Source organism: Cololabis saira, chromosome 15 (genome assembly GCF_033807715.1).
Source record: "Cololabis saira isolate AMF1-May2022 chromosome 15, fColSai1.1, whole genome shotgun sequence".
Classification (NCBI taxonomy): Eukaryota; Metazoa; Chordata; class Actinopteri; order Beloniformes; family Belonidae; genus Cololabis; species Cololabis saira.
In genome coordinates this window covers 4,474,601-4,493,338 of record NC_084601.1, presented here as the reverse complement: position 1 = coordinate 4,493,338, position 18,738 = coordinate 4,474,601, and the positions used below count along the sequence as shown (strand labels likewise).

The 18,738-nt window shown below is 44.0% G+C and overlaps 1 protein-coding gene across 1 annotated transcript in view; it reads left to right on the top strand.

The window, feature by feature from the left end:
* Window positions 1-3,311: 3,311 nt before the first annotated feature.
* Window positions 3,312-18,738, top strand: part of LOC133461310 (oxysterol-binding protein-related protein 10) — a 213,083-nt gene continuing 197,656 nt past the window's right edge. The window contains exon 1 of the mRNA XM_061742171.1: window positions 3,312-3,888. Within this exon, the coding sequence (XP_061598155.1) occupies window positions 3,608-3,888 (281 nt within the window). The 5' untranslated portion in view covers window positions 3,312-3,607. The remainder of the gene's footprint in view (window positions 3,889-18,738) is intronic.

Here is an 18,738-nt window from a genome sequence, read left to right as displayed (position 1 = left end):
GAGGCCATTGTCCTAACTGGGAACTGTTGCCACTAGAGGAACTCCAGGAACCACGAGTAAAGTTGCAGTCTAGGAGGGAAGTACTCTGTTGAGACAATATGGAAGAATTAGGTCTTTTGAAAGTGAGTATACTTAATTCAAAAGAAAAAATGCAGGCACTCTGGTGGCTTGAAAAAAGTTAAAAAAAAACCTTTATTGGACTGGGTTACATCTAAAAAACACCAACGCGTGTCGGCTTGCGCCTTCCTTTCATTTCATTTCATTTTATTCTTTATTTCATTCAAAAAATAAAACAAACAATTCAATACAAATACAAATGTTCATAAATTATGAATGAAAAGGGAGCAGAAAGAAGAAGAATGATATCTAATCTGCCCCTTTTTCCAATAAATAAATTCACAAATAACATAAATTAAAAATGAAAAAAAAAAACAACTAAGTAAATAAAAAAATAAAATAAAATAAAATTACCGCCGTCTATGGGGATGTCAATCAAACTTAACTAACATATTTCATTATATTTACTTAACATACAGGCTTTAATTGTTCTTTTGAATGTAATGTTTGATTTGGATTCTTTGTTTTCTTTATTCAGATTGTTCCATAAACTGATTCCTTTCACAGAAACACAACGTTCCATCAATTTAGTCCTGAATCTTGGTGTTTTTTAAATCTCCGTTCCTTTTAAGTTATACTTGCTTTCTCTTTTTTCAAATCTTTTCTGAATGTTGATTGGTAAAGTTTTTTTATGAGAAAACATGACAGTAAATCAGGTTTTCATTTTGGCACCCATGATTTACGTTATACTGCTACACTGCATAACTTATTGACTTATTAACAGTCAATTATTTTTGATTGTTCAGGAAGCAGAATATGTGGGTCTCCTGCCGGCGCCTCCTTCAGGCCTGGAGGAGAACTGCACTGACCTGAGGAGCCACAGCTGAACTGAATCCCCTAGAATTATGTTTGGTTTTTGTCTCTTGTCTCCATACACCCTGAGGAACGCGCAAGCCGACACGCGTTGGTGTTTTTTAGATAACCCAGTCCAATAAAGGTTTTTTTTTTTTACTTTTTTCAAGCCACCAGAGTGCCTGCAATTTTTCTTTTGAGTTCACTGTTGCACCCATTGCAAGAGCACCAGTGGTTGTCGGCAGTACTCGAGTTGTAAAAACAAATCAGGGGGGATGGTGGATTTTATCATATGGGGACAGATAATTTGTGCTGGTTACAAATAATATAATATATTACAAATAATAGCAGTGACCAAAACACCTGCAGAAATACTGCAGGAATGACATAGCAGCAGTTAAATGCAGCCTTCTGTAAGCTTTAAATATCCACTGGGCTTACATCAAATACATCAAAACACAACAATAAAAAACACTTTTCTGAACTTATCAATATGACTCTGTCCTTCACAGGATAAGTAAAATGGATCACTGCAAAAACTCACAATCTTAACAAGAATATTTGTCTTATTTCTAGTTAAAATGTCTCATTTTACTAAAAAAAATCTCATTACACTTAAAATAAGACTAATCACTGGAAAAAAAACACAATTTTCACCTGTTTCAAGTAGATTTTCACTTGAAATAAGTAGAAAAATCTGCCAGTGGAACAAGATTTTTTTGCTTGTATTAAGAAGATAAATCTTGTCCCACTGGCAGATTTTCCTACTTATTTCAAGTGAAAATGTACTTGAAACAGGTGAAAATTGTCAAATAAGTTATTTTTCTGGTGTTATTTTTCTGGTGATGACTCTAAATGTTGAAATAGCAGTAAAACCACATTCATTGATGAAATGACATAAGGGATGGAAAGGGGGGGTGGCAGTTTTACAGGGGGGATGATTTGGACCGTTTTTATTTTAGGGGGGGATGCCATCCCCCCCTCATCCCCCCTCATCCCCCCTCATTCCCCCTCATCCCCCCTCATCCCCCTCAACTCCAGTACTGGTTGTAGGGACACCAGCAGCGCTTCTGTTATTCTGTTTTTTGAGTATACTTAATGTTAACTGAAAATTGAGGGTGTATATCAAATATATCCTGTATACTTGCACCACAACACTAAATAAACGAGTTCCTGATTCATCACAGAACATTATGTACAAGTTGCCATTTCTTCATTTCAGAAATTGGTGATTGGAGTTGCCGTTTGAATGAGAGCATGAATGAGCACAGGGTGCAATGACTCACTTTTCATGTCCTCACAAAAGTCTGATCTGATGCTTGATCTTCTAAAGGCAGATGTTTAGTCTGTCTGTCAGAGATCTGCCTGCTGCTCGTTCTCTCTGCCTCCAGCTGCCTGCTCTTTATTGATCTGCTCTTGTTAAACCTTGTTGTTTCATGTGCTTGTCAGGATGTTGGACATGTTTAGAACAAGAGGACATTTTTCCTGATTCATTTTTTTTATTATTATTAATAAAAAAAAGAACAATAAGTGAAATCCTCTGTTAAATAGTAGGCCTATAGATGAAATAAAAGTTAAAAAAGGAAGGAAAGCCTTGCTGCTCTTCAAATGTAAAGGTGCACTTTTAGGTTGAGAGATGTTCTGATATACAGGACTGTCTCAGAAAATTAGAATATTGTGATAAAGTCCTTTCTGTAATGCAAAAATGTTATACATTCTGGATTCATTACAAATCAACTGAAATATTGCAAGCCTTTTATTATTTTAATATTGCTGATCATGGCTTACAGTTTAAGAAAACTCAAATATCCTATCTCAAAAAATTAGAATATTCTGGGAATCTTAATCTTAAACTGTAAACCATAATCAGCGATATTAAAATAATAAAAGGCTTGCAATATTTCAGTTGACATTTTTGTTTTTTTAATTGCATTACAGAAAATAAAGAACTTTATCGTAATATTCAAATTTTCTGGGACAGTCCTGTAATCTTGAATTAAATCTAAACGGGATCTGTAATGAATTTAGAATGACTTTGCAGACCGTTGTTGCAATTTCTTTCTCATAATTCTCCCTGTCATGATTTATGTTCGTTTTTCCTCGTCTGTAATGTTGCTATTCATAGCTGCACATGTGGTGTTTTTCCGCAGTTATTGCTTAATAATGTGTAAGCGATAAATGTGAGTCATCTCAGGTTTTTTCCGGACTTTTTTTTTTTTTTTTCCTTTCTCTTTTTTTTTTTTGATGATGTGTGTGATAGGATTGCATTGTAATATCCGGGGGCAGGTCCATGGTGGAGTGGGAGTGTCTGCTACTCCTGCCTACCAGGAAAACACTGGAGCAAACCCCAGTTTGCAGTGCAAAGCTGCAGAGGAGAGAGCCAGAGATCTACCAGGAAAACACTGGAGCAAACCCAGTTTGCAGTGCACAGCTGCGGTGCAGGCTGCAGAGAGACGCACAGAGACGCACGGACCCGGGGCTGCAGAAAACCAGGATTATGTCCGCTTTCCAACTCTGAAAACGTGCGTCCTCCACCACCAATGCGTCCTCCACCTCCGTTTTACCATATGCTTGGTTTAAACCTGCCCTGCTAGACTGCTGCTGCTTCTGATCCATCCCTCCTCCTGCTCCTCCTGCTCCTCCTCCTCCTCCTCCTCCTCCTCCTCCTCCTCCTGCGCGCTCCCGTCCCGTCTCCAGCATGGAGAAGACGCTCCACAGTCCGCATCCCGGGACCAACTCCTCCACCTCCAACTCCTCCTCCTCCTCGGCGTCCTCCAGGAAGCCCAGCGGCCGCAGCGGCTCGCACAGCCCCGGCTCCGGCTCCCTGGGCTCCCTGGGCTCGGCTGGAGCGCCGGGCGGCCGCGCAGACAGGACCGTGCAGGGAAACAGCACGCACATGCAGCCGCAGCAGACGCGCAGGAGGCGGCTGGAGGGAGCGCTGAGCAAATACACCAACCTGATCCAGGGCTGGCAGAACAGGTGAGTGCATGGATGGATGGAGAGGAGGAGGAGGAGGAGAGGGAGGAGGTTTAGTTGACAGGACACGCTCCGTGTTGTTATTCGCCTCCGTCCACGTTGCACTTTTCCCAACACGTCACTGTGAGTGACGGGGAGGAGGAGTGAGAGGGCAAGGGGGTTAGATTATTTTACTACAAGCCACAAAACAAACTGCAACATTTACAGAAAATAATGTTTCCACTTCAACAATATATTATTGAAAATGTTCAAATTGTATTTTCTATATTTACAACAACCCTAGATATACAGGACTGTCTCAGAAAATTAGAATATTGTGATTTTTTGTAATGAGAAAAATAAGAAAACTCAAATATCCTATCTCAAAAAATTAGAATATTCTGGGAATCTTAATCTTAAACTGTAAACCATAATCAGCAATATTAAAATAATAAAAGGCTTGTAATATTTCAGTTGATTTGTAATGAATCCAGAATGTATGACATTTTTGTTTTTTTAATTGCATTACAGAAAATAAAGAACTTTATCACAATATTCTAATTTTCTGAGACAGTCCTGTATTATTGAAAATGTTCAATCCAATTGTATTTTCTATATTTACAACAACCCTAGATCTATTATTTACGGAAGAGTATTAGGGCCAGGCAGGAGAAAAATAAAACTAATATTGGAGAGGAGGAAGATTTTTTTTTTATTATGCACTTTGAGAAAAAAGTCAAAATGTTGAGAAAAAAGGCAAAATTTCGACTTTTTTCTTGAAATTGTATTTCAACATTAATCTCGACATTTCGACTTTTTTCTCGACATTTCCACTTTTTTCTCGAAATTGTATTTCAACATTAATCCCGATATTTTGCCTTTTTTCTTGACATTTCCACTTTTTTCTCAAAGTGCACAATAAAAAAAGTCTTCCCCTCTCAAATATTTTTTCTCCTGCATGGCCCTAATACTCTTCTGTAATTATTAGATGGTAATGACTCTAAACTTTAGTTTGGGCCAGAACTTTGATTTGAAGTAGTTTGAATTAGGATGGATTATTGGATTGCATATACCTGTAAATGGTAGTTAAATTGTCCATAGGCAGGTTTTACATCCATATCTGTACCACATCAGGTAGAATTGTGTAAAACAGGACATTTTTGTGTAAATAGGGATGTGGACTTTTGATTGCCGGCTGGTGCAGCCAATAATTAGCTGTCAACTCTGCTGTTGGCACAAGTAATGTATTGACTTCTGAGTATAGCTTTATTTATTCATTATTATTATTTATTATAAATGATAAGAACATGCATTTTATTTGACTGTTTATTGTACTAACAGACTGTTGGTTGTGGCTGTGGGTTGACCTGGAAGGGTCCTAGGATGCAGCTTACTTAAGGCCCGAACACACCAACCCGATAATCGGACGCCGTCGGGCAGTCGGACGAGGTCGGTGACTGTAGTCTGGTTGTTGTGTGATTGTAGTCGGGCTGGTGTGTGACTGTAGTCGGGTCGGTGTGTGACTGTAGTCGGGTCGGCGTGTGACTGTAGTCGGGTCGGCGTGTGACTGTAGTCGGGTCGGCGTGTGACTGTAGTCAGTTGGCGTGTGACTGTAGTCAGTTGGTGTGTGACTGTAGTCAGTTGGTGTGTGACTGTAGTCAGGCTGGTGTGTGACTGTAGTCAGGCTGGTGTGTGACTGTAGTCGGGTCGGTGTGTGACTGTAGTCGGGTCGGTGTGTGACTGTAGTCGGGTCGGTGTGTGACTGTAGTCGGGTCGGTGTGTGACTGTAGTCGGGTCGGCGTGTGACTGTAGTCGGGTCGGCGTGTGACTGAAGTCGGGTCGGCGTGTGACTGAAGTCGGGTCTGTGTGTGACTGTAGTCGGGCTGGCGTGTGACTGTAGTCGGGTCGGTGTCTGACTGTAGTCGGGTCGGTGTGTGACTGTAGTCGGGTCGGTGTGTGACTGTAGTCGGGTCTGTGTGTGACTGTAGTCGGGTCGGCGTGTGACTGTAGTCGGGTCGGCGTGTGATTGTAGTCGGGTCGGCGTGTGATTGTAGTCGGGCCGGTGTGTGACTGTAGTCGGGTCAGTGTGTGACTGTAGTCGGGTCGGTGTGTGACTGTAGTCAGTTGGTGTGTGACTGTAGTCAGTTGGTGTGTGACTGTAGTCAGTTGGTGTGTGACTGTAGTCAGTTGGTGTGTGACTGTAGTCGGGTCGGTGTGTGACTGTAGTCAGTTGGTGTGTGACTGTAGTCGGGTCGGTGTGTGACTGTAGTCGGGTCGGTGTGTGACTGTAGTCAGTTGGTGTGTGACTGTAGTCAGTTGGTGTGTGACTGTAGTCGGGTCGGTGTGTGACTGTAGTCGGGTCGGCGTGTGACTGTAGTCTGGGTTGGTGTGTGACTGTAGTCGGGTCGGCGTGTGACTGTAGTCGGGTCGGCGTGTGACTGTAGTCGGGTCGGCGTGTGACTGTAGTCGGGTCGGCGTGTGACTGTAGTCGGGTCGGTGTGTGACTGTAGTCAGTTGGTGTGCGACTGTAGTCGGGTCGGTGTGTGACTGTAGTCTGGGTTGGTGTGTGACTGTAGTCAGTTGGTGTGTGACTGTAGTCGGGTCGGTGTGTGACTGTAGTCGGGTCGGTGTGTGACTGTAGTCGGGCTGGTGTGTGACTGTAGTCGGGTCGGCGTGTGACTGTAGTCGGGCTGGTGTGTGACTGTAGTCGGGCTCGTGTGTGACTGTAGTCGGGTCTGTGTGTGACTGTAGTCGGGTCGGCGTGTGACTGTAGTCGGGCCGGTGTGTGACTGTAGTCGGGTCGGTGTGTGACTGTAGTCGGGTCGGTGTGTGACTGTAGTCGGGTCGGTGTGTGACTGTAGTCGGGTCGGCGTGTGACTGAAGTCGGGTCGGCGTGTGACTGAAGTCGGGTCTGTGTGTGACTGTAGTCGGGCTGGCGTGTGACTGTAGTCGGGTCGGTGTCTGACTGTAGTCGGGTCGGTGTGTGACTGTAGTCGGGTCGGTGTGTGACTGTAGTCGGGTCTGTGTGTGACTGTAGTCGGGTCTGTGTGTGACTGTAGTCGGGTCGGCGTGTGACTGTAGTCGGGTCGGCGTGTGATTGTAGTCGGGTCGGCGTGTGATTGTAGTCGGGCCGGTGTGTGACTGTAGTCGGGTCGGTGTGTGACTGTAGTCGGGTCGGTGTGTGACTGTAGTCAGTTGGTGTGTGACTGTAGTCAGTTGGTGTGTGACTGTAGTCAGTTGGTGTGTGACTGTAGTCAGTTGGTGTGTGACTGTAGTCGGGTCGGTGTGTGACTGTAGTCAGTTGGTGTGTGACTGTAGTCGGGTCGGTGTGTGACTGTAGTCGGGTCGGTGTGTGACTGTAGTCAGTTGGTGTGTGACTGTAGTCAGTTGGTGTGTGACTGTAGTCGGGTCGGTGTGTGACTGTAGTCGGGTCGGCGTGTGACTGTAGTCTGGGTTGGTGTGTGACTGTAGTCGGGTCGGCGTGTGACTGTAGTCGGGTCGGCGTGTGACTGTAGTCGGGTCGGCGTGTGACTGTAGTCGGGTCGGCGTGTGACTGTAGTCGGGTCGGTGTGTGACTGTAGTCAGTTGGTGTGCGACTGTAGTCGGGTCGGTGTGTGACTGTAGTCTGGGTTGGTGTGTGACTGTAGTCAGTTGGTGTGTGACTGTAGTCGGGTCGGTGTGTGACTGTAGTCGGGTCGGTGTGTGACTGTAGTCGGGCTGGTGTGTGACTGTAGTCGGGTCGGCGTGTGACTGTAGTCGGGCTGGTGTGTGACTGTAGTCGGGCTCGTGTGTGACTGTAGTCGGGTCTGTGTGTGACTGTAGTCGGGTCGGCGTGTGACTGTAGTCGGGCCGGTGTGTGACTGTAGTCGGGTCGGCGTGTGACTGTAGTCGGGCCGGTGTGTGACTGTAGTCAGTTGGTGTGTGACTGTAGTCAGTTGGTGTGTGACTGTAGTCAGTTGGTGTGTGACTGTAGTCAGTTGGTGTGTGACTGTAGTCGGGTCGGTGTGTGACTGTAGTCAGTTGGTGTGTGACTGTAGTCGGGTCGGTGTGTGACTGTAGTCGGGTCGGTGTGTGACTGTAGTCAGTTGGTGTGTGACTGTAGTCAGTTGGTGTGTGACTGTAGTCGGGTCGGTGTGTGACTGTAGTCGGGTCGGCGTGTGACTGTAGTCTGGGTTGGTGTGTGACTGTAGTCGGGTCGGCGTGTGACTGTAGTCGGGTCGGCGTGTGACTGTAGTCGGGTCGGCGTGTGACTGTAGTCGGGTCGGCGTGTGACTGTAGTCGGGTCGGTGTGTGACTGTAGTCAGTTGGTGTGCGACTGTAGTCGGGTCGGTGTGTGACTGTAGTCTGGGTTGGTGTGTGACTGTAGTCAGTTGGTGTGTGACTGTAGTCGGGTCGGTGTGTGACTGTAGTCGGGTCGGTGTGTGACTGTAGTCGGGCTGGTGTGTGACTGTAGTCGGGTCGGCGTGTGACTGTAGTCGGGCTGGTGTGTGACTGTAGTCGGGCTCGTGTGTGACTGTAGTCGGGTCTGTGTGTGACTGTAGTCGGGTCGGCGTGTGACTGTAGTCTGGGTTGGTGTGTGACTGTAGTCAGTTGGTGTGTGACTGTAGTCGGGTCGGTGTGTGACTGTAGTCGGGCTGGTGTGTGACTGTAGTCGGGTCGGTGTGTGACTGTAGTCAGTTGGTGTGTGACTGTAGTCGGGTCGGCGTGTGACTGTAGTCGGGCTGGTGTGTGACTGTAGTCAGTTGGTGTGTGACTGTAGTCAGTTGGTGTGTGACTGTAGTCAGTTGGTGTGTGACTGTAGTCGGGTCGGCGTGTGACTGTAGTCGGGCTGGTGTGTGACTGTAGTCGGGTCGGTGTGTGACTGTAGTCGGGTCGGTGTGTGACTGTAGTCAGTTGGTGTGTGACTGTAGTCAGTTGGTGTGTGACTGTAGTCGGGTCGGCGTGTGACTGTAGTCGGGCTGGTGTGTGACTGTAGTCAGTTGGTGTGTGACTGTAGTCAGTTGGTGTGTGACTGTAGTCGGGTCGGCGTGTGACTGTAGTCGGGCTGGTGTGTGACTGTAGTCGGGTCGGCGTGTGACTGTAGTCGGGTCGGCATGTGACTGTAGTCTGGTCGGTGTGTGACTGTAGTCTGGTCGGTGTGTGACTGTAGTCGGGTCGGCGTGTGACTGTAGTCGGGTTGGTGTGTGACTGTAGTCGTGCGTCTGCGTTCATTTTGGCTGATTCCACATGTAGAATTGGCCACTAGCCGTCGGCCTCTATGACCAATCTGATTGGTGCAGAGAATCCGAGGTAACCGGAAATAACGATGGTAAACTTACTAGATAAACATCTAAAACCCCAATATGAGCCCTGGGTTACTCCTTTTATAACCTGAATATTCGGTCATGTAAACACCAAACAGAATATCCCCATCAAACGGAACAGGAATTTGTTTTCTGCACATGCTCTGTTCACAAGGAATCCTGGTCTTTTGAGTCCAGGAAGTTCTTATAAACACGGAGAAACACAAGACCAGGAGGAGACTAATCACTTCATAAATGTAATGAAGAATATGAACATTTCTGCATTTGTAGACGGTAGAAAGTACCGGGATAGAAGATTTACAAGAAGGTGAGAGAAAAGTTGCACGAAGCAGCATTTGTTTTGAATTTGGATACAGGAAGAAGAAGCGGAAATGACGGGAATTACGTCATGATGTTCTCCGTGCGTCGCTGGTTTGATCCAGATATCCCAAATGATTGATTACCATGTAAACAGAATATTCCCAATGTTTCAGTAACCGGAATATTAGCAATAACCAGAATTTGACTGCATGTAAACGTAGTCACTGACGACAGCAGGCTCAGTTCAGAACTTTTTTTTTTATTGAACGCAATTTATAAGCAAAAACACACATTTATACAAACTGCTTGTGGAGGAAATACAATACAATATAAGGAAATAGAACACACAAACAGTAAGGTAAACATAAATAAATTGAATAACAAAAACAGTAAGGCATTTTAAGGCAAATAGCATCGATATTTAGAGTTATTTGACTTCATTTTTTAGCTCAGTTCAGAACTGTAGACTTGAGCAATCCATCACGCCTGGTTGTTCTTTTGTCCTTTTTTCCTTTTCTGGGTGAGATTCACAGATTAGCGCCATCTTCAGTTATGGGGACATATTACGCCTGGTGCATGTGCAGAACGTGAGCTCCAGTCGGCGTCGGGTTGGCGTGTTCGGGTGTATTTCATGAACCCACCCGGGCAGACAGGAGCCCACTTTCACTCCGACTACTTTTCTGCCGCCCGTCGGCCGCCGGGTTGGCGTGTCCCGAAAAGTACAGTATTTCTTATTTCAGTTCTGGCAACACTCATTTCGGCTGTTATTTTGATAGACACCTGAAATGAGGATTTTTGAAGAGGTTTGATGAGAATGAATGGAAAAAATAATAATTAGCATCATAGGTTAGCATAATCTAAGTCAGCCAAGCTAATATACCTAACTGTGAAAAAAAACTGCATGGACAAAGCTTTAAGTCATGCAATTTTTGAAGCCTCTTTTTCTTCAAACTGAGCGCAGCCATGTTGCACGGGAAGCTACGGTGGCCGAGACCCGCCATTGCTGAAATTAAAAGTAACGCTGCAAACAGAAACAAACGCCGCTGCAAATAAAATAAACGCTTAGCAAATAAAATAAACGCTTAGCAAATAAAATAAACGCTGCAAAAAAAAAGAAACGCTGCTGCAAATAAAATAATTTTTATGTGAGAGGAGAAAAAGAAGACGGAAAAAATTACACATAGCGACGTTGAACACTAACCTTTTCACTTATTTTCTCGTTCGTTGTTCTTCTTATTCCTCGCTCTTCTTATTTCTTCCTTTTCACTTACGTCCTCTTCGTCTTCTTCTTCTCCTCTCACGTAAAAAACACCGGTGCATCAGCAAAAATAGTCCCCGGTAATTCACTTCCGTTGTGGCTTTTTTATTTGCGTCGTTTTTTTTAATTTGCAGCAGCGTTTATTTTATTTGCAGCGTTTATTTTATTTGCAGCGGCGTTTGTTTCTGTTTGCAGCGTTACTTTTATTTTCATCAATGGCGGGTCTCGGCCACCGTAGGAAGCAGATGGGAATACACCCACTGTATGTCAATCAAAGTTAGCAGTGGCTACCAGCTCCTTCAAATGATCCCTGCTGAAATAATGCAAATAATAGTGCAGAATATGCTGTTTCACATGATGACCTGATGGCCAAATCCAAAAGGACTGTTGCCGGGTTAATAGAAACTGCTGATTGATTTACTAAGCGCATTAGCATGATGATTACGGATGAGAAAATGAGACTGGCTAGTCATTCGCTGAGCTGACCGTCAATCAAACATAATAGAAATACATGTATTAATTTATATACACTCTGGATCTGGTACAAAGAAATGGTCGTCGCTATTAGCTGTGACTAAAATGAGGTGGGTGTGTTCCAGTTGGCTTCCTGGGCCTGTTCAATCTGCCTAAAGAAAAAAAGACATCACACAGTAACCGTACTCGAAAGTGTCCTGAGTGTTGCTGTCTTTTCACTTTGAATAGGGTAACGATTAGCACTGCAGCACTATGGAGCTAGAACAGTCTCATAATTCACAAATGCACAGGACAAGTTTCACAAATGCACAGACCAATTCACACGTGCGTAGGACAAGATACACAAATGTATTTTTGATGCACACACAAATATAACTTGATTTACAAAGGTTTTTTTGTCTGTGAGCTGCGCTGGATTTACGTGTGAATTTTGAGACTCCCCTGACGTGACTCGATCCACAAATACGTTTTTATTTTAACACGGAAGGATCTGCAACCAATCAGATGTCTTCCGTTGTTTCAGCCAATCTCAAAAGTCACACGCAAATCCAGCGCAGCTCACAGACAAAAAAACGTTTGTAAATCAAGTTATATTTGTATGTGCATCAAAAACACATTTGTGTATATTGTCCTACGCACGTGTGAATTATTCTGTGTATTTGTGAATCGGTCTGTGCATTTGTGAATTTTGTCCTGTGCATTTGTGGATCGGCGTGTGCATTTGTGAATTATGAGACTGTTCTAGCCCCATACAGCACTGCACGGGTGGTTCTGTGCAGCTGCAGCAGGGTTGGTTCTGTAAAAAACTGGGGAGTCCTCAACTTTCAGACTTTGATATGAGTGTCACCAAATCAAGTTGCAGCTACAGTACGTGTCTGGTCTAGCTAATTAAATCATACATGGAGGTGGGACAGTTTCAAAGTATACAGCTTATTTGTAAAACAAAGACATTTTATTGGTTGTTCATGGTATGACAAAGGCACGTCAGAAGCTCCTGTAGAACATACCACTAGAGTAAAGAAAGATTTTGAAAGGATTCTTCAGAAAACCTTGGGGTGACATTGCATATGGTTTGTCCAGTTCTTACTATACAATTTATAGATCTGACCAGTTGAATGCAAACTATTGATTGAGGAAAAATGTTATGTTCATTTAACCCTTCTTTGGGTCAAAATTACCTAATTCTCCTGTTCCTTCTTTCCTCCTGCTCTCTCCTTCCTTCTTCCCTTCCTTCCTTCCTTCCTTCCTTCCTTCCTTCCTTCCTTCCTTCCTTCCTTCCTTCCTTCCTTCCTTCCTTCCTTCCTTCCTTCCTTCCTTCCTTCCTTCCTTCCTTACTCTCTTCTTTCCTACCTTCTTTTCTCCCTTCCTTCCTTCCTTCCTTCCTTCCTTCCTTCCTTCCTTCCTTCCTTCCTTCCTTCTTTCCTTGTTTCCTTGTTTCCTTCCTTCCTTCCTTCCTTCTTTCCTACCTTCTTTTCTCCCTTCCTTCCTTCCTTCCTTCCTTCCTTCCTTCCTTCCTTCCTTCCTTCCTTCCTTCCTTCCTTCCTTCCTTCCTTCCTTCCTCTCTTCTTTCCTACCTTCCTTCCTTCCTTCCTTCCTTCCTTCCTTCCTACCTTCTTTTCTCCCTTCCTTCCTTCCTTCCTTCCTTCCTTCCTTCCTTCCTTCCTTCCTTCCTTCCTTCCTTCCTTCCTTCCTTCCTTCCTTCCTTGTTTTCTTCCTTCCTTCCTTCCTTCCTTCCTTACTCTCTTCTTTCCTACCTTCTTTTCTCCCTTCCTTCCTTCTTTCCTTCCTTCCTTCCTTCCTTCCTTCCTTCCTTCCTTCCTTCCTTCCTTCCTTCCTTCCTTCCTTCCTTCCTTCCTTCCTTCCTTCCTTCCTTCCTTCCTTCCTTCCTTCCTTCCTTCCTTCCTTCTTTTCTCATTTCTTTCTTACTTCCTTCCTCCTTCCTTGACCCGAAGACAGCACATGGGTTAATGGGATTATAATTTATAAAGTCGGTGCTATGAGTGTTAAATATTTTGTTTGCACTGTGTAAATATTTTTTTATTACAAACTGTCCACAAAAATGAGCAACATTTCGTGGTTATTTTCCAACTGAAAATTAGTGTTTGATTAAAATTACTAATTGTTCAGCTTTTTAAATGTTACAAAAACCTGAAAGTACAGATCACTTCCTCCAAAAGCATAAGGATGCGAAACAAACATAAAACTGACTGTAAATGGTGGCTCAGTGCGCATGTGCATGTACATTTGTCTGGAGCAGGTGTTATGTAATCACACATTACTGATCCAAGCATGTTGCTCTGTCTCTCGTCCTGTGAATGTCTGACGGGTTGTTGCCCCTGAAGCTCTGCAGCCGCTCTGATAATGAACGGGAGGATCTCAGCAACAACTGTTGAGATCACAGCAGTGCGTTATTGTGCTACTGTACCTCATGCAGCATTTATGGCTTCACTCCCGGCCCTGTGTGATTTACTTCACTTGGGTACAGATGAGAGTTTCCATCATCAAAAGCCATGAGTGAGTTTATGATTTATAATATAATTAGCGCTCCAGATGCTGTTGTGAGCTACATATCAAACATCTGGTTGTCTTTTTTTTTTCTGAACTATAGAAAGCAAAAATCGGTAAATATTCTGCTGGGCAGTTAAGATGAATTATACAGGAATTCAGTTTCACAGCTTTTTGTAGAATTATGATGTGACATTAGCTCCTTTTTACTCGCATACAAAAATACTGGCCTTGGAGTGTGTGATTGTGGCTGTGCTGTAGTGATGCTGCAGAGAATAAGGAACTGTATGGAAGTGTGTATGCGCTGGGCTGGATGCCAGTATATGCGCGAGGGGAAGTGTATACGGAGGCGGAGAGAGGTGGAGAGAAAAAAAACGGCTGTTCCTGCTCTGTAAATTGACAGAGAGATGATGCACTTACCTACATCGTGATGTTCCCCCGTAGAAATACCTGCGTTAGAAAAGACACGTGTGATTTGTTTCTTTGTGAACATGAACCACTCACATTTAACCCTGTACTGTCTACTGTCACAATTACCTAATTCTCCTGTTCCTTCTTTCCTCCTGCTCTCTGCTTCCTTCTCCCTTCCTTATTTTCTCCCTTCCTTATTTTCTCCCTTCCTTCTTTTCTCCCTTCCTTATTTTCTCCCTTCCTTCCTTCCTTCCTTCCTTCCTTCCTTCCTTCCTTCCTTCCTTCCTTCCTTCCTTCCTTCCTTCCTTCCTTCCTTCCTTCCTTCCTTCCATCCTTATATTCTCCCTTCCTTCCATCCTTATATTCTCCCTTCCTTCCATCCTTCTTTTCTCCCTTCCTTCCTTCTTTTCTCCCTTCCTTTCTTCCTTCTTCCCTCCTGCTTTCTCCTTCATTTTCCCTTCCTTCCTTCCTTCCTTCCTTCCTTCCTTCCTTCCCTCCTGCTTTCTCCTTCATTTTCCCTTCCTTCCTTCCTTCCTTCCTTCCTTCCTTCCTTCCTTCCTTCCTTCCTTCCTTCCTTCCTTCCTTCCTTCCTTCCTTCCTTCCTTCCTTCCTTCCTTCCTTCCTTATTTTCTCCCTTCCCTTTCTCCCTTCCTTCCATCCTTCTTTTCTCCTGCTCTCTCCTTCATTTTCCCTTCCTTCCTTCCTTCCTTCCTTCCTTCCTTCCTTCCTTCCTTCCTTCCTTCCTTCCTTCCTTCCTTCCTTCCTTCCTTCCTTCCTTCCTTATTTTCTCCCTTCCTTCCATCCTCCCTTTCTTCCTTCTTCCCTTCCTCTTTTCTCCCTTCCTTCCTTCTTTCCTCCTGCGCTCTCCTTCCTTCCTTCCTTCCTTCCTTCCTTCCTTCCTTCCTTCCTTCCTTCCTTCCTTCCTTCCTTCTTTTCTCCCATCCTCCCTTCCTTCTTTCTTTCCTTCTTTTCATTCTTCCTTCCTCCTTCTTTCCTCCCTTCTTCTCTTCCTTCTTCCTTGACCCAAAGGCACAAGGGTTAAACAGATTTAACAATGTATGATTTGAAATGTGAAGATTATTTTAAAGATAGGCTCTTATCAGGTGATTAAAGATTAGCTTGTTCTTTTGGGGTGATACTCCTTGATCTGACTCGATGTCAGAGAACTTCAAGGTCGTGACGTTGCAGGGGAGATTCTCTTCACAGCCTTGAGGCCAGTAAATATGTGGACATGACATGTGAGCAGGGATTTCAACATTCTGAAAACGGTGGTTAGACCTGGACCGATAGTCAAACCAGAATAAAGTGTTTCATGTAAGTCACAAAAAGGCCAGAATTGTGACTAGGCCAACGTCCTCCTCAGTGCTTCCATCCGTCGTGTATCAGTTTACAGGACTGTCTCCGAAAATTAGAATATTGTGATAAAGTTCTTTATTTTCTCTAATGCAATTTAAAAAAAACAAAAATGTCATACATTCTAGATTCATTACAAATCAACTGAAATATTGCAAGCCTTATTATTTTAATATTGCTGATTATTGTTTACAGTTTAAGATTAAGATTCCCTGAATATTCAAATTTTTTGAGATAGGATATTTGAGTTTTCTTAAACTGTAAACCATGATCAGCAATATTAAAATAATAAAAGGCTTGCAATATTTCAGTTGATTTGTAATGAATCCAGAATGTATGACATTTTTGCATTACACAAAATAAAGGACTTTATCACAATTTTCTAATTTTCTGAGACAGTCCTGTAGTATCTTAATTCAAATGTTTTTTGTCTATTCTGAGAAATGCCCACCATCTCAATTTGGATTTTAAAAATATTTCCAAAATTCCAGCTTCTGTTGCAACAGAGTTGTATATACTTTATTTGCTTAAAAAACGTTTAGAGGAGAAAGCGAAGCCCCTGGAGAATCCATGGTTCCACAGGTGTTCAGTGTTTACTCACATTATCAGCTAATATCTTTAAGGGCTGGCAGTATTTCATTATAGCAACGTTCAAGGAGGCGGTGGCCGCGCTCTGGTGGACAACCGTGCTCTGGGGATTAAGGTTGTCAGTCACTGTGTGTGTGTGTGTGTGTGTGTGTGTGTGTGTGTGTGTGTGTGTGTGTGTGTGTGTGTGTGTGTGTGTGTGTGTGTGTGTGTGTGTGTGTGTGTGCGTGTGCGTGTGTGGTCGCCTGTGTTGTAGTGGGCACCCACTACCGCTGTGTGGGCAGCCGTGTGTGTGTGTGTGTGTGCAGCCATGTGTCAGCGTGCAGTCGGGCTATACAGTGTAGATGCTGTTTGTGCAGAAAATGTACAAGGTAGCTGTTTGGTGGTTGATATGCAAACACGAGGTTGATGCCTTCTTGTGACTTAGAATATTCTTCCATATCAAGCTTGAGTTATGGTTCTGCGTCAAAACGATGCCGTGCCTACGGCGTATGCTACACGTCAAAACGACGCCGTGCCTACGGCGTGTGCTACGCGTCAACGCAGACCACACGCCGTCACTGACGCCGTCACTGACGCCGTCACTGACGCCGTCACTGACGCCGTCACTTACGTGCACCTCCTGAAAATTGTAACTACGCGTCGAGGCGACGCAGACCAAACGCAGACCGAGAGGGCTGTGATTGGTTCACTTGGAAGCAACGCATTTCCGGTTTGAAGCAGTCGTGAACTTTCAGCCTCTTTTCTTCGTGTATGTGTGATTTTTTTTTTTTTTTTTGGTTTTTTGCACAATAGTTGTCCTTATCTCTTTGATTCACTGTGACCGGAGAAAGTCGGATAAACCATTCAGAAAAAGATTGTGAATTAGCGGTCACGGGGGGTACTGCACCGCGGAGAAATGGAGTGACGGAGAAGTCCGAAGGTTCACGGCGGCGTCACGGCGACGGCGTCACGGCGACGGCGTCACGGCGACGGCGTCACGGCGACGGCGTCACGGCGACGGCGTCACGGCGTAGGCACGGTGTCGATTTGACGCAGAACCATAATTCAAGCTTTACTCAGTACGTTTCCATGCAGCAAAGAGATCGTATTTCTTTTTTTTTTTTTTTTTTTTTAAGATTTTTTTTGGGCTCTATTGGCCCTTTATTGGAGATGCAGACTGGAAAGGGGTAGAGAGAGAGAACGGGGAAGACACGCAGCAAAGGTGCGCGGGCTGGATTCGAACCCGCGACCGCTGCAGGAGGAGGACTGTAGCCTCAGTATATGAGCCGCTGCTTAACCCACTGCGTCACCGAGCGGCCCAGAGAGATCGTATTTCTGATGGTATCAGATAAACATCCAGAAGACCCAATCACTTGTCTGAGTTTACATGCTGTTCAGAGAATGGGATAAATGTCCAGAGCATGGCTGACTCCGTGACACTATGTGGCGCTGTAACCATGGTAACCATGGTAACCATCTCAACAAAGAGCCACTTCAGGTTGACGGTTGTTTTGTTTGGCGCCAATGTTACGACTTCCGTATATTTTTCCACTTTATTTTGATCTGCTCCGGTGTCCTGATGAAGCTTCTACCATCTCTTTAACAATCTTTTTAAAGGTGTTTAAACAACTAATTAACGCGCCGTCTCCTTTCACTTCCGGGTGAAGCCCCATAGGAAATTCTCCAGCTGCTCAGACTGCAATATCCGATGTCTCCGTATACATGGAGTTAACATTCCGACTGAACGAATTATCTAGGTGTTGCTATCCGATTATTAAATGTCCGATATACTGTAGGTCCGAAATAGATCGGATTAATTTGTCTACATGCAGTTTAAAAGTCTGAACGATGTCTTATACGATGAGAAACCCGATTGAACTGCTGCATGTAAACGTACTGACAGTTCTGGATATGGGTTGAGCTGTCATAAACTAACTGGAGCTTCCGTGACTCATAATTCATTTTGAAGATTCTCTATTTTGGCTGAAGCTAACAAAAATATGTTTGCGTGGTGTTTTCAATGCACAACCTTTTCTGTCATCTCTTTGCAATCATCAATGCATTTGTTTAAGAATACAATTCCATTCAATTCAAAATACTTTATTAATCCCCGAAGGGAAAATAATTTCCTTATTTTTGCAGGAACAGTGGCATTGTTCCATTCAGTGCAGCAGTCAGAGTTAATTATGAAAGCTAAGAAAAGAATGTACTACAAACTGGTGTTTTATTCTCAAATAAATATCAAAGGTGAGTTTGTGTAGCATGCACTGGTTGGTCAGTTCTGATTATCTACTTAAGAACTATAATCATTTCCATATAAACTCCATTTGTTGTTTTCTACTGTTTTCCTGTGTTAATGGAAACAAAACCAAAACTGCAGCAGAATAAAATGGGAAAATGAGAATTCTGTCTTTTAGTCCTGGCAAACCAAAAAAAGATGGTGATCTGGGTTTTTAGATGGAGGTAACTTCCAACTCCAACAGAGAGGGAATTTCACCATATCTTCCTTTTTACACATTCTTTTTTTTTTAACCTTACACTGTGTGGTTTCACTTTGCTTTACTTTCAGTCTCTTAGTATTTTCTAACTTTATAGCATCTACCACAGCCAGTGGAGGAGGCTTTTGTTGTCCCAAACATTATTCGACTGATGTTCCTCTCTGGGTTATTTTCAGCTTACAGGGTGCACACTTTTCTATCTTTT